Source organism: Halichoerus grypus, chromosome 7 (assembly GCF_964656455.1).
Source record: "Halichoerus grypus chromosome 7, mHalGry1.hap1.1, whole genome shotgun sequence".
NCBI lineage: Eukaryota > Metazoa > Chordata > Mammalia > Carnivora > Phocidae > Halichoerus > Halichoerus grypus.
In genome coordinates this window covers 41,824,241-41,841,152 of record NC_135718.1, presented here as the reverse complement: position 1 = coordinate 41,841,152, position 16,912 = coordinate 41,824,241, and the positions used below count along the sequence as shown (strand labels likewise).

General features: G+C 35.8%; 1 protein-coding gene across 4 annotated transcripts in view; it reads right to left on the bottom strand.

Annotated features, from left to right (window-relative positions):
* The window catches only part of WAPL (WAPL cohesin release factor), a 92,853-nt gene that overhangs the window by 15,663 nt on the left and 60,278 nt on the right, over positions 1-16,912 (bottom strand). For all 4 annotated transcript variants that reach the window (XM_036079320.2, XM_036079319.2, XM_036079318.2 and 1 more), the window contains exons 5-12: positions 12,910-13,005; positions 11,670-11,822; positions 11,286-11,422; positions 10,448-10,559; positions 6,798-7,025; positions 3,578-3,689; positions 3,120-3,217; positions 2,062-2,138 (exon numbers count right to left, since the gene is read on the bottom strand). In XM_036079320.2, coding sequence (XP_035935213.1) covers positions 2,062-2,138; positions 3,120-3,217; positions 3,578-3,689; positions 6,798-7,025; positions 10,448-10,559; positions 11,286-11,422; positions 11,670-11,822; positions 12,910-13,005 — 1,013 coding nt within the window. The remainder of the gene's footprint in view (positions 1-2,061; positions 2,139-3,119; positions 3,218-3,577; positions 3,690-6,797; positions 7,026-10,447; positions 10,560-11,285; positions 11,423-11,669; positions 11,823-12,909; positions 13,006-16,912) is intronic.

The window sequence follows — 16,912 nt, the reverse complement described above, 5'->3', positions numbered from 1 at the left end:
TTTAAGATTTTATTTATTTGACAGAGAGAGACACAGCAAGAGAGGGAACACAAGCAGAGGGAGTAGGAGGGAGAAGGAGGCTTCCCGCCAAGTAGGGAGCCTGATGCGGGGCTCAATCCCAGGACCCTGGGATCATGACCTGAGCCGAAGGCAGATGCTTAATGACTGAGCCACCCAGGCGCCCCAAAGACATATTTATTTTAAAGAAATAAGTAGATTTAACTTGCAAGAATACTCTTTGGTAAGGGAGGATAAAACTTTGGTAACAACTAGAATACATGCCCTAAGGGCACTAAGTGTGATAGAAAATTTACAAATATAAGGCAAAAAAAGAGAGAGGAAACCTACGGATCTATTGGAAACTAAAGACGACCAGAAATTTGAGACTATTGGAAATCTGAATACTGATGGACATATAATATTAAGCAATTAATAATTTATAGGGTATGAAAATAGTACTGTGGTTACATCTTTTTAAGAGCCCATTTTAAGAGATTATATATACTCAAGTATTTAATGGATTAAATTATATGAAATCTGTAATTTGCTTCAAAATAATATAGAAGGGTTATGAACAGGGTTACAGATGGAAACGAGACTGGCCATGGGTGATGATTATTCAAGCTGAATAGCATGTACATCATGATTTATCATACTATTTTGTCTATTTTTGTCTATGTTTGAAATGTACCAAAATAAGAGATTAAAAAAACAGATGAACTTGAGTCAGGCTACAGTGTGCTTCTGATATTATTCCAAGGACTTTGGACATACATTCAAAGACAATAAGGAATCAAGAGATTTGGCATTTGGGATTATTTTTAAAAAGTTAAGCCCCTGTGGTATTGTGTTGAACAGGCTGGAGGCCAGAGAACTAGGGCAGAAATATCAAGAACTAGGATGGAGATACCAGAAAGAACCTATTGTACTAAGCTTGAACCAAGACTGGAGACAGAACTGGAAATTTTACATGAACTAAGGTGAAAGCATTAGCCTGATGTCATCCAAGTTGGGCAGAGAGTGTGAAATAGGGGGAGCTGCGTGGAGATCTGGAAAAATAGGTATGAAGGACAGAAGAGGATTAGAAAAAGATCATTTACAATAAAAATAAGGACTAATACTTAGTTTTTACCATATGCTAAGAATTGTTTAGGCCTTTATATATATGAACACCTTAATAGGTACTGTACATAATACATATGAGACATTTAAACATCATTTAAAATATTTTAAAATACAGGGGCGCCTGGGTGGCTCAGCTGTTAAGCGTCTGCCTTTGGCTCAGGTCGTGATCCCAGTGTCCTGGGATCGAGCCCCACATCGGGCTCCCTGCTCAGCGGGAAGCCTGCTTCTCTCTCTCCCTCTCCCACTCCCCCTGCTTGTGTTCCCTCTCTTGCTGTGTCTCTGTCAAAAAAATAAATAAAATCTTTAAAAAAAAGTCATTAAAAAAATATTTTAAAATACGTATTTTACATATACAAGTAATATTTAACAAACATATTTTTGAAAATGTATATAATTTAACACATATTAGCATATATATAAACTCTTTGTGTGACAACAACCTCAGGTAGGTAAATGCAATTACTACTCCCCTTCTGAAGAACTTGTAGCAAGTAAATGATTTGCCCAAGGTGACAGGGCTGAACAAGAGGCTGGGATCCACATTTAGTCATTCTGGCTCCAAAATGTGTACTCCTAACTTTTGTACTATACTGTACTGCTTCTGGTTCACAGAACTTGACAGAAGTATTTTATGAAGGAAGGTGATACAATCATATTTCATTTATGGTCAACTCAAATGCTTTAAATAAATAGCATGATAAATAAATAAATCTTTAAAAAATATATATTTTAGAAAGACAGCGAGAGAGCAAGCACACAGCAGGAGGGGCAGAGAGAGAGGGAGAGAGAAAATCTCAAGCAGACTTCCTACTGCGTGTGGAGCCCAACAATGGTGCTCTATCTCATGACCTTGAGCCGAAACCAAGAGTTGGATGCTTAACCACCTGCGCCGCCCATGCACCCCAATAAATAGCATGATATTTAAGAAGAACTTACTTAGCTGAAGAAACAATGAGTTGTGAATCTTTATATGCTATCAAGTAGCTTTGATTCTCTGGATTATGCACTGTTACCTAAAAAGGGAAAAATTCGAAATAACTGTGGCAATCCATAGCTTTCATTCATCCACATACAACATATATCCCTTGTACTATTAAAGACAAAGATATGGAAGAATCAGCCCTTGTCATCTAAGGGAATAACCAACACGTTCCAGATTTAAAATACTAGAGCTATTCCTTTATTACAAAATTAAAACACTGTTATAATTGCTTGCTCATAAGTAACATATTCCGCACTACATATTCACTGTTACGAATTACCAATCACTCTGAATGTCAGAAAAGAGCGGTCTCTAACTTATAAACTAATAAAGTCCTAAGTGGATTCATTTAGAATAAAAAAATGCTATCTGTTTAATCTAGTGCACCTGAAGCACTCTAAAAGCTAGAAAGAACAATTTCGTCTGTTTCAGGAACTTCTCATTCACATTTCCCCAAAGAGGTTTCAAAAAGTACCTCACTAATCCAATCTGGTCAACACACAATCTACTCATTCTGAAATACACTGGCAACATAAATTGTAACCTACACTGAACTAGGTTAAAGAACAAATATACTCAGGGCATACACAGTTCAAGAGTATCCTTCTTCAAAGCCAATTACTACTATAAGCTGTGATTACAAACCATGTGACCCAAATAGCTAAATCAAGGAAATCCTTATTAATTAAAAAACAAAAACATGACAGCTCTTAACTATCATTTTCCACAAACAAGTTAATACATTTAAGAATTCCACGTTAAGGAAAGAACAATAACATTTTGAAATAAAAACAAACTTGACATGCAAGGTTTCCCAAAGAGTGACAATATACATATTCTTAAACTGGTTATTTAACTTGTTCATTAACATTGGCTGCTCAAAGAATGCGTAACAATTTCAATTTGGATTAACAAAAGTAAAACTTTGGGGATATTTAATATAAAATATCTGACAGTCTCTCACACACAGTCATAATTAAATAACTTTCCCAACAAAGTTGTCCATACTTACACTTTCTAAAACTCGTAAACATCTCTCTGCTCCCCATAATGAGGCTACCAGTTTCTCTTCATCTTCATCTCTACTTAAATGATCCACACATTCTTTCACTAGGAGAAACGAAATGGATATAAAATTAGTAGGTCTCATCACCTCAATATTTATCCCCTTAACTAACAGTAAAAGCCATGTGTACACACATGAGTATGCTGAACCTCTCTGAATATTATTTATTCTAAGTTTTATAAAACTCTGCGGTGTTGAAATATATGAGCCTCTTACTGTGATTATTTCCATAATTCCCCAATATCAAAGTGCTAATGGCCTTTCCTTTAAAAGTTCAAGATTTCCAAGATGCTACTAAAATAGATCTTTTTAAATTGATGCAATAATTTTTTAAAGTATGTACACAGAATATTTTCTTCAGGTTAAAAATAACACATAAAATACTGCCCGTGTTTATGTCATACCTTTATCTACAATATGATCCAGACCACCCAAAAGCCGGAGTTCTTCTTTAAACCAGTCTCCTGCTCGTTTAGAAGTAAGGGACAGCAAGGTCTCCATAGCTAAATGCCCAGTCTAAAAATGAGAGGCACCATTAATAAATATTGACTCTTAGCAATAATTCTGAGGCAACACTTCTAGAGACTGTTTTCTAGAAAAGTTCACTGCATGCTACCAGCCCATAGTATTCTTTATAATACAGTAGGTGCTTTTATAAACAAAACTGAACTTTTAGTCTAAGTTGAAGAAACATTTTTTACCACCAGCTTGTTTTCACAGAGAAAATCCCTTATTAAAAGTAGTCTATCATTTGTCAAGTCAATAAAATAAATGGTGGTATGGCGGTACTGTTATTTCTTTGATACAGAGGCACAAAGAAAGGACTGTTGAATCAAAGTGCATATATATGAACTACAAATCACTATACTGGATTAACTGACCACAAAGGCTGAAACACTTAACTCCAGGAGCAAAGTATGGGTATGTCAGTGGCCCCGAATTCTTAAAAGCACTAGTTATCACTTTACATTTTTGCCAAAGGGTAAAAAAAAGATACCTTATTCCTTTGGTTTGAATTTTTCTAACTATAGTAAACTTGTACATTTTTGCACATATTTATAAGCTAACTGTATTTCTCTAAAAGCGAGTTCCCTGTCAATTATTCTTTATTTTCCTTGCAAAGTTCCTTGTTTTTTTCTTATTATTCTGTATATTTTCTTATCTATTCTGAATAAAAACCCTGTTACTTTTAGGGTTTCAGATTCACCAGTATTGAACTTTATATGCAAGGCTGGCAACTTGGGGTCCACAGCATGGGACTATCATGACAAAATTATATGTAAATAATGACTGAGGACTACCACCACTAGAGAAAGCACAGAGCAGTGAAGGTCATAGGTACAACTGGACTAGAGTTTTTCTTTCTCTTGATTTGCCTTTATTATTTTTCTTTCTTACTGTGTTTCCTTTTAAAAGCACACGGACACCCTCCAACAAAGAACAATCTGGTTCCTGTTGCAATAAGGAACATCAGCATAACAAAATTAGCAAAGCTGGTTAAGACCTGGTTTTCTTTCCAAAGCTTTTTTCCTTTCAAAGATAAAAGTTTACATTAAGTCCTCCTGGCCTATTTAGAACTGAAGATGGATTAGATACTGAGAAGTGGAAAAAACAGAGTTTACTAGCAAAAATCTTATAGTATTACAGATTTAGAAGAGATCTAGACTATTTTTGTCTATTCCTTAAAAAAAAAAAAAAAAGTTGATGTCCAAGCTGGACAAATAAAGAACTAGAAATCATCACTACAGAAAGATTCCATTTTGCCCAATTCTTATTCTAAGTCCCTGAAAAAGTAATTTAATGAGATCAATTCAGGTATATTAGCTCAAGACTCACAGTAGTAATAAAGCTGAAGCCTAATGAAGCTTTCCTTGTTAAAGAAGAAAGGGGATAGTAATTTGATGTTAATATAGCAAAAAATCCTAAGTTTGTATGCTAAAAAGGGACTTTAATTTGTCTCTTATTGGCATAAAAAGGACTGTCTGATGTTTTAGGCTATATTCATAAAGCCTACTCACATAAGCTAGCAATTAATCATTAGTCAGAATACTAATGAGCAATTGTTAGCTCTCAGTTACATGAATTCTATATGAAAACACTATAATATTTTAAATTATCTTCCCATAGCACATCAGGAATAGCAATGTATTTCAAGGAAGAAGTTAAGTAATTAATAAAAACCCAAAACTAATGTGTAGAGGGACAATCACTTTACAAAACAATGTGTAAGATTTAAAACAAATATAATATTCAAGACTAGCTGAACTTGGGAGGAAAAAGAGGCATCCCAAAATTAGCAACTGTGTTCTGGTTTTAATCATGTAAGTAAATTACTTAACACGATTTAAGAAAGTTACTATACTGTTATTTACCATCCTAATAAATTTAACAAACCATGGAGAAAATTCAATGAACAAGTGTATCATGTTATTTAATAGCAAATGCCTGGAAAGAATCTATAAATGTTGAACAACATGGGAAACCCCTGCAAAAAAGATATATTTATTCAATGATGCAGCAAATAAAAATTATCTCAAATTTATTCTTTCATATCATTAAAAAATCTGTATATGCTGCAAAAGTGTTAAAAGAAAATAAAAATTACAAATATATTTTAAACATAGTATACAAATAGTCTGGTGAGGTACAGGGATCTTTATCTACCACCTGAGCATACCAGCTATTTTTCCAACTTTAATAAGTACTGAATATATTCAATTCTGTATCTTGCCTTTTAATGTTAACCTGCTTTCCCCTGAAGCCCCACTTTACACAAATATCCTATTCTACCTTAATTAAACAGAGCAATACCCCTAAGTCATAGTTGGCCAGCACAAAGCATTCTGTAATTTTTGAGGCAAATGCTGCAGTCTTCAGTTTAGTAGGCAGTAGAAACAACGTTTATACTGTTTTGATGTTGAAAATATCTGAAAGTCAGATTATATATAAACAATCGTATTTTTTCAAAATGACAAGGCCAATTAATTATATTCTACTGGCCTAGTAACCCGGTGGGGATATTACTGATTCTTTAAGTAAAAAAGCCAAAGGAAAGGAAAACTGGAATCAACCAGAAGCAACACAGTCATCTAAAACTTCAGGAGTTGTGCTGAACCTCAGAGTTACTACTGGCCATGACCCCAATATTACGACGGCCATTGCTCCAAGGAAGGCAGGTGCCTAAGAAACTTGAGTCTTGGGCCCTTGAAGAGTTAATCAGACACCTTGAGATACTCTAGAGTAAGTGAATACTCATTTAAATGGCCCTTGCAAATCCTCTAAATCTTTATTCCTGAAACCCACAGAGAATAACAATTCAAATTCCTAATAGCCTAAATATAGTTATTACACACACACACCCCCCACAAGAAAAAAGGACATACAAAATGCAATAGAAAATTTACTAGCAAACAAATTATCCAAACAAAATGTTTAATAGATGGACTAGTCTAGGAATTTCAGGCAGGGAACAGAATTATGCTCAGTGCTGAACCTTAGAAGAACCTGCCCAATTGTTGACCAAGAGGTTAAATGATTTCTCCAAAGTCACACACCTGCTGTGACTAATGTAAAACTTTCTGAAATCAATTTTCATTTTACACTGGAAGGAAGGAAGGAACCCACCGTTATATTTTCTAGATCAAGATGCTTGTTGTGTACAGTTTCACAGAGCCTTCGAATTTTTTCTTTGATTTTGTTCATGTCTTTTTCATTCAGTAGCTTAGCTGAAGAAGCATCTTGTTCCAGTTCTAAAAGTCGAATCATTAGATCTAGGCTAGCTCTATCAAGATCCATGTTCAAACGATCTCTACTCAGTATGTACATGAGGGCAGCTGTACAAAGGGACAGATTCTTCAAAAGACAAAAATAAAAGTTAATGTGAGCAATTGGTGACAATTCCAGTTAATAAGACTGTTTTGACATTTGTTCACATGTTGGAAGCCTTGATAATGTTTTATTCAGTGAAAACTGCCCCCCTTCGAATACTCTAGGAAAATATGCATTAAATAAAGCTCTGTTACTTAAAATTTTTCTTTTCTAGAGATGTTCCCCATATCAATGCTCCCAACCTAGATGAATGTGAGCGGAATTACGTATTTCTTTAGTTATTCTGTGCTAAGAGTTTAAAGAACATTTTTTCCAGCTATGCATATACACACACACATATATATAAAATCATATTTTACACTAAACTTCACTTTATTCTTGGGTGCCTGGGTGGCTCAGTCGTTAAGCGTCTGCCTTCGGCTCAGGTCATGATCCCAGGGTCCTGGGATCGAGCCCCACATCGGGCTCCCTGCTCGGCGGGAGGTCTGCTTCTCCCTCTCCCACTCCCCCTGCTTGTGTTCCCTCTCTCGCTGTGTCTCTCTGTCAAATAAATACATAAAATCTTTAAAAAAAAAAATTTTTTTTAAATCTTCACTTTATTCTTTATGATAGTTGATAAAAGTTGAATTTCAATTTTAAATCAATAATGTAAATGTGTCTTAAAATCTGCATCAAACACAGCTATTTTTTTCTATAAAATAAACACGGCTGAGTTTGTGTCAAAAATATAAAGCTGGGATGCTCAAATAAACATATTTAGATTCATTTCCTTAATCAATCAGGTCTGATTGAACCAATTTTTAAAAAACCATTAATACAGTGTGCTCTTAAAATCATTTAGATGGGGCGCCTGAGTGGCTCCGTTGGTTAAGCGTCTGATCCCACATTCCTAGGATGGAGTCCCACATCGGGCTCCCTGCTCAATGGGAAGTCTTGCTTCTCCCTCTACCCTTCCCTGCCCCTGCTCATATCTCTCTCGCTCAAATAAATAAACCTTAAAAAAAAAAAAAAAACCACTAAGATAAGATAGTTAGCATACTCCGCTTACAGTACTAAAATCCAGAGTACTGAGGTGATATATTTTAGGTAAGCATTATATAACAAAATGGTCTATGTTGGGATAATCCAACATTTGGAATATTTTGTACTTAACACACTTCAATGCACAGAAATATAAATAACATCTAAAGATCTTTTTTTTTTTTTTACAAGATTTATTTATTTGAGAGAGAAAGAGAGAGAGAACTAGCGGGAGGAGAAGGAGAAAGAATCTCAAGTGGACTCCGCGCTGAGTGCAGAGCAAAAACCAAGAGTTGGATGGTTAACTGACTGTACCACCCAGGTGCCCTTAAAGATTTAAACTCTGAATCCCCCAACGTAGAAAAATTTTAGACTACATGCCTAATTAAATGCTTACAAAGCAAATTATTTTTGGAAATTAGGATGTGACAGTACAGACCTTGGGAGATCCACTGCCCCCAAGAGCACACACTAATGCCTTGGTCCTCTGATAACTGTGTAACAAAGCAAATTAATTCTTAAGTCTCTTCTCTTCCCCCTCCTTGTTCTGTATCTGATACGACTTGGCAATGGAATTATCCTCACTCAGGGTTAAGTACACTGCTTTCAGTTTCGTAAGATTCACTATTAGGGGTGCCTGGGTATCTCAGTTGGTTAAGCATCTGCCTTCAGCTTGGGTCATGATCCCGGAGTCCTGGGATCGAGCCCCACATCGGGCTGCCTGCTCAGTGGGGAGTCTGTTTCTCCCTCTGCCCCTCACCCCACTCATGCTCTCTCTCAAATAAGTTAAAAAAAAAATCTTAAAAAAAAAAAAAGATTCAGTATTAGACTGTGTCACCTAATCTGCATTTGGAACATAATTTCCTTGAACAAAAATATAATAACGTCACCTGAAAATACCACTATTGATAATGGTTAGTAATGACTTTTTTTCTAACTTCAAAAATGTTAAACCTTTTATTATAGATACAAGATTTTTAAAAGATTAGCGTCAGTCATAATGAAAATGAGAATTTCTTTCTTTTCACAATGGCTAGAACTAGATTCATTATCCAAACAAAATCTTTAAAAAAAAAAATCTTAATTTCAAACTGTTTTTCTCATGCTATTAATATCAAAGAGTAAAAAACGTTTTGTTTTGTTTTTTTAAAAGTAGGCTCCATGCCCAGCATGGAGCTCAACTTGGGGCTTGAACTCACAACCCTGAAATCAAGACCTGAGCTGAGATCAAGAGTCAGTTACTTAACCAACTGAGCACCCAGATGCCCCTAAAAGATTTTTTTCAGCACTTTATGATTAGAGGAAATCAATGCTCACATAATTAAACATCCAGTATGGTATGGTATGTTAGGTGTGGAGCTGATGTTTTATTTATTTTTTCTTTCCTGTAAAAGATTTTATTGATGGTATATGCATAAAAAATTGGGGGGGAAGAATACAGAAGAAATTATTGCCTTTTATTAAATGTACACTGAGGTGTTCATTATATACCTTTCTATACTATTTTGTTTTCAAACTGTTTTAAACTGTTTTTATTTTGTTTTGTTTTTTTAATTTTATTTTGTTAGTTACCATACATTACATCATTAGTTTTTTGATATAGCGTTCCATGATTCATTGTTTGCGTATAACACCCAGTGCTACATGCAATATGTGCCCTCCTTAATACCCATCACCGGGCTAACCCATCCCCCCACCCCCCACCCCTCTAAAACCCTCAGTTTTCTCAGAGTCCATAGTCTCTCATGGTTCATCTCCCCCTCCGATTTCCCCCCCTTCATTTTTCCTGGAGCTGATGTTTTAATACTATAAACTGACAATAATATTAAGAGAAAAAAGTGTCATGAGAAAATAACCTTAAATAATATATTAAGCAAAAACTTCTGATATTAACCTCTCTATATATAGCAAATAAAATTCAACCCATAATTGGGAAATATTCATATATAAATATCCAATGTAGATAAATCTTTTTTTTTTAAAGATTTTATTTATTTATTTGACAGAGAGAGACACAGCGAGAGAGGGAACAGAAGCAAGGGGAGTGGGAGAGGGAGAAGCAAAGCAGGCTTCCCGCTGAGCAGGGAGCCCGATGCGGGGCTCGATCCCAGGATCCTGGGATCATGACCTGAGCCGAAGACAGATGCTCAACGACTGAGCCACCCAGGCACCCCTAGATAAATCTTTTTAAAAAGATTTATTTATTTGAGAGAGAGCACAAGCATGTGAAGGGGGGGGTGGGGAAGAACCTCAAGCAAACTCTCTGCTGAGTGCAAGCCCCACATGGGGCTGGATCCCACGACCCTAAGATCATGATCTGAGCCGAAATCAAGAGTCAGGCACTTAACCGACTGAGTCACCCAGGTGCCCCCAAATAGACTGTTAATTTTTAAATAATGTTCCTAATCCCAGAAATTTAAGAATACCTGATGGTGCTGAGAATCATCCAAGGTTTTAAAGACCATTGCTACCATTCCGTGTGCTCTCAGGTGCATTCGAAAACTGGGCATGGCACATTTAGTAGCCAAGCTAATAACACTAGGAGAAAATAGACTAGGTTAGGGGGGACTGAAAATAGCTTGTGCATTAGTTTTTTGTTTGCACAATACCAAAACAAGGAAATGGGGAGGGGTGGGAGGGTGTCAACCCACTGCCCATATGGATCACAATATAAAACACATGGGCAAACCGAATTACTAAAAATACATTGATGCATATTGATTAGTATAAATATAAATAACACACGATCGTCTTTGGTGTGTTCCTTACACTACTACTACGATTAAAAGCAAAAAGTCTCAGCTACCTTTCATAATGCTTCTGATACATGAAGACTACAGATAATATTTGATTGGATATATTCCAAATGACTGGATAATTCAATCAAATTAAGATAATTCAATCCACTATAGTATGCAAAAGATGATCCAAATCAAAACATGCTTAAATCAAACATTTATCACTTGTCTGAAATTTGGGGCTGAAAAAGAACTTAAAAGATTTGTTAGTATAATACTTCTTTTAAGCATCTGTAAAGTGAAGCCTATACTATTCTAACAAGCTACAATCATCCAACTTTCCTTTGTTAATGTAGAATCAAATCCCTTATAATAAATCAACCATATTTTAACTTATTTACACTGGCTATAAACTATATTCATGATAACAAAATCAAGGTAAGAAAATGTTTGGCTCTATTTGGCTGGAAAATTTTAGTAAGATAGAGCATGCATACATTTATCAAATATAAAAATAAGATCTCACCTAAGGCAACGTGTGTTTAGAGGCTGAGTGCTCTTTAAGCCACTTAACAGGTATTCAATGTCATCAGTGAACTCTTGATTTTCACCAAATTCCACCACATCATTGAAGTGCTTCACATGCTGAACAACAGTATACAACTGCCAAGAAAAAATAAGTCCACTTCTTTTGTAACCATGAACTAGCATATTTAAATCTACGGGCTTGCTGTACTTCATTTAGAAGTGTATAAAAGAGTTCATTATATGGCAACTAGAAGAAAAGTTTTAAAAACACTGGTAATACTAGGAAAGGTAAGTTCGTGGATATCTGTTTAAGACATTAAAAGGCTAAATGTTACATACAAAAATCTATCCACGTGCAGTAAAACTGTATATGGCTGCTTACTTCTTTGTCTTCTTTTCTGCATTTCAGTGCAGTAACTATATCTTGGTAGGGCTGAGTAGGTATTGTCACAGTTTTTATCACTTTGGGTGGTGGTGCAGGAGCCTTAAAAACTCCATCATCTTTTTGATTTGGTTCCTTTGAAGACAGCCTCACCTATTAATAAAGGATTAAATTATTGTTCTAAATAAATATATAAAAATAGTAACAGCTCATCTACCTAGCAAATTTGGCTTAAAAAAAAAAAAAAAGGTGGGAAGAGGCCTCTGAAAGGGCTACTTTAAAACTCTATGCACTACTAGGTAAGACTCACAAAAGAACCACTCAGGAATTCCTTCTGGTCTTTTTTAACCTCACATTTCACACACAACTTGTTATTTGTCTCCAAGACCATTAGAAGGAATAAAGAACCACAATTACACACATAAATAGCACTTATCAATAAAAAGCTAGAACGGGACAAGAAAACCACACAGATACACAAGAGAACTTTTAAAGTAAAGAATCTGTAATTTAGGGTATAAATAAATAGCCATAATAAAAGTCTGGTATATAATTACTAATACACACAATGATGATCTTATACTAGTAAATGGAGTTTAATATATTCAACTTAATTAAGAACACAGGGAACTGTACATTATTAAAATATTTTAGAAAGATCTCTATCCCTAATTTTTTTGTTGTTATAAAGCATTCATTCCTTGACAGCGCCAGATGACTGAGGTGTTACCATTAACTTAGAAGGATTAATCTATGGTCCTCCCAGTTATTCTGAAGAAAATAATTTGATAATCTTTTTCAAATGTGTTTTGAATTGAAAGCTATTACTGGAATGCAGGAAAAAGTTCTCTGAATTAATTACTCAAATTAATTTCAAATTAACCACTCAAAGCTACTCTAAGATCTATGCAGGATATAATTTATAATATAGCTCTTAATAGCTAATACAAACTTCAAATATAAAATAATTTACCCTTAAAACACTAAGTACAATAATTCCATTAAGATGTGGGTCAGGAGTAAAAAGTGATCCAATATTTTTTAAGGCTTTTATCTATAAACTAGTAGAGCACCAGAATTTTGATAATCCTGTCCACAATCCTCACTTTTCCAATGAATTAAACTAAAGCCTCTCATTTTAGTGAGGAAGACCAAAATAAACTGTTAAAGATTTTCAAATTCTGAATAAAGATAGCAATGGCTTAAACAAAAATGAAATTAAAAAGTACAGTTCACTTACTGTGGCACTCTGAGGTTTTACTACTGGTGGCCCAGGTAGCTCTTCTGAGTCTGGATGGTTCCAATGTCTGGCATTATATACAGCTTTTGTAGGAGACTAAAGAAATGAGAAAAAGATCAATTGTTTCCTTCTTATTTTCCATCCTTATAAAATTGTCTCATTTAATAAAATAAAAATCACAAAGAATAACTTAAATACATAAACATGTGTCCTAGACAGAGCAGGAGAGAGAATACCTGGCTAGTATTCCCACTGTGCTCCCATGCCTGTGGAGTCACCGTGGTGTTCTGCCACAGAATCAAAAATTAGTGCTCTGGGCAACTATTACCAATCTGTACTAACTTAGTAATCAATACAGTTAATTCAACATATACTTTATTCCTCATACTACTGATTCAAGCTGCATATTCTTCCAACAATGGAAATAAGGCAGCTTATGAAAAGCAATAAAGGGCCATATATATTCAATTTTAAGTGAAACTGTTGGGGCCAGATGACACCATTACTAAGAAATTTTCAAAGTTTTTAAAAAAATAGTTATGGAATATATACCATATATTACACAACACAGGGGAATCTAAAGCAGTACTATGTAATAACATATATGATTCCTGCAGCAAAATGTATTCATATTCACATGAACTGGGATAAAGATGTAAAGTGCTCCACCTCAGTCAGGTCAGTCTGCTGACAAATCAACTTAATATAAATGTAATGAAAATAATTTTCAGTTTTGGGTGCCTCGGTGGCTCAGTCGGTTAAGCGTCTGCCTTCAGCTCAGGTCATGATCCCAGATCCTGAGATGGAGTCCCACGTTGGGCTCCCTGATCTCCCTCTCCCTCAGCTTCTCCCTCTCCTCCCCACTTGTTCTAATAAATAAATAAATATATTTTTAAAAAGATAAAAAGATGTATGGAGAGATGACTTAAAAAAATAATTTTCAGTTTTAACACTCTGAATTTCAGAATTGAGAATAAAGACCCATAAGCCCCTATAATCAAATCCAAAAAATTGAATCTGTATAAAAAGGGGGCACCTGGGTGGCTCAGTCATTAAGTGTCTGCCTTCGGCTCAGGTCACGATCCCATGGTCCTGGGATCGAGCCCCACATCGGGCTCCCTGCTCCGCGGGAAGCCTGCTTCTCCCTCTCTCACTCCCCCTGCTTGTGTTCCCTCTCTGGCTGTGTCTCTTGTCAAATAAATAAAATCTTTTAAAAAAAATCTGTATAAAAAGCACAAAAACCCTCACTTTCTTTTTTTAAAAGATTTTCTTTTTCTTTTTAATTTGACAGAGAGAGAGAGAGAGAGAGCACACAAGCAGGGGGACTGGAAGGCAGAGGCAGAGGGAGAAGTAGGCAGAGGCAGAGGGACTTGATCCCAGGACCCCGGGATCATGACCTGAGCTGAAGGCAGTTGCTTAACCAACTGAGCCACCCAGGCACCCCCGAAAACCTTCACTTTTTTTTTAAAAAAAGATTTTATTTACTTATTTGACAGAGAGAGAGAGAGAGAGCACAAGTAAGCAGAGTGGCAGGTAGAGGGAGAGGGAGAAGCAGGCTCTCTGCCAAGCAGGGAGCCGGACGTGGGGCTCGATCCCAGGACCTCAGGATCATGACCTGAGGCGAAGGCAGCCGCTTAACCGACTGAGCCACCCAGGCGCCCCCAAACCCTCACTTTCAAAAGGAGATTGAGACTGAGAACATTTTCCATCCTTTACAAAAGTCATGTTAAATTTTGTCCTTTAAGCTTCATATAAATGGTTTGATCTCCTTAGAGATTTTCTGTTTATAAGACTATAATAAACTTCACACTTTCAGTACTACATGCAAAAAGTAAGATTAAGAGTACAAGTGGGGAAACATACTTCAAGATAGGCCAAAAGTCTACACCAAAAAAGTAACCATCCTCCCTTACTAGCTGCAGTGAACTAACATAACTGCAATTAAACATCAAAGTTATCTTTTTTCAAGTACTATCTTTAAAATAACCATGTTGTGACATCAAGAACACAGTCTAAGCTCCAAAAGAACTGGTTTAAGAAAAGATAAAGTTTAAATGGATTTGCATAGTAAATGTGTTAGAAAAATCTTAATACTAAAAGGAATCCTACTGTGAAAGTAGGAGCATAAGGTCTCTCACCTGTATTACGTATATAAATCCATTATTCTTATATACCAGGTTTGCATAAAGTGAGGATACATTGGTAATCTAAAGCAATTTATACACCCAGGAAATGACTTGATCAGGCCTCTTAAGGCACAACAACATAAAGCAGAATCAACATAAATTTTAAAACCTAGCTCCCTATTCCCTTCTGCTTTTCTCTCTCTAACATCAGCTATATAATCCATATGCCTGCTAGCTGTTAGATATCTCATTTAAGCAACTTCTTTTTTTTTTTTTTTTTTTTTTTTAAAGATTTTATTTATTTATTTGACAGAGAGAGACACGGCGAGAGAGGGAACACAAGCAGGGGGAATGGGAGAGGGAGAAGCAGGCCCCCCGCAGAGCAGGGAGCCCGATGCGGGGCTCGATCCCAGGACCCTGGGATCATGACCTGAGCCGAAGGCAGACGCTTAACGACTGAGCCACCCAGACGCCCCTCATTTAAGCAACTTCTAATACCCAAAGCACACTCATGAGCCCAGGAAGATCAAGGACATTTGGAAAGGTGCCTCAAAGCTCAAGTGCTTTATTTATTTTTAAAAAGCATTGATACAGGGTGCCTGGGTGGCTCAGTCAGTTAAGCATCTGCCTTCAGCTCAGGTCATGATCCCAGGGTCCTGGGAATGAGTCCCAGGTAAGGCTCCCTGCTCAGTGGGGAGTCTGCTTCTCCCTCTCTCTCTCTCCCTCTTCCCCACTCGTTCTCTCTCTCAAATAAAAATCTTTTAAAAAAATGAATAAAAAAATAAAAAAGCACTGATTGGGGGGAACACACACACACACACACACACACAAAGCTGATGTCCAGTAATAATCTTCTGGATAATAATAAGGTTATCTGATTCCACGGGTAACAAAATAGCAGAGCAAGTCAAGGGTCTAAATTAAATAGACCCCCTTCCAGTTAACTGTGAGTGGCAATATAACTAACAATTAACAAAGCAGACTTACAAACCAGATGGTCTGTATTAAAATGCAGATAAACAGTGAGCTCTACTACTTGCTACTCAACATTTTATTCATCTGTAAAATGGGGTTAATAATAGTACCTACTACAAAGGGTTGTTGTGAGGATTAAATAAATATATGTAAAACACAGAAGAGTGCCTGAAAGAGTATGTGCTCTACAAGTATTAATTATTATGGGTAATACTACTAATAATAGTTATGTGTTGATGTGTAATTCTGAGTCTAGCATCTTCATAAGAAAACTAGAGTATGTGGTCTACCTATCTAACAGAGAACTGCAATAAACAAATGAAATAACTGACATGAAAACACACTATTAGCAAGTATTATTATTATAAAAATCAGACTAGGATACACTGTTCTAACTCATCTCAAAAGTCTTTGAACAAAATAATATCATTGATGACTACAGATGGAAAAATCCTCAATACTAGAAAACTGAATTCAATAGCACACTGAAAGGATATACACCATGACCAAGTGGGATTTATCACTGGGATGCAAGGATAATTCAATATGAAAACCAACCAATGTGATACATCACATTAACAGAATGGATAAAATTCTGTCCATCAAGACAACTGGTGCAGAAAAAGCATTTGACAAAATTCAACACCCTTTCATAATAAAAATACTCAACAAACTAGGAATATAAGGAGATTACCTAAACATAATAAAGGTCACATATTAAAAGCCCAGAACTAATATCCTCAACAGTGAAAAACTGAAAGCTTTTCCTTTAAGATCAGTAATAAGGCAATGATGGCCGCTCTCACAACTTCTATTTAACATAGTACTAGACATACCAACAAAAGCAATTAATCAAGAATAAGAAATAAAAGGTATCCAAAATGGAAAAGAAGTTAAAATTT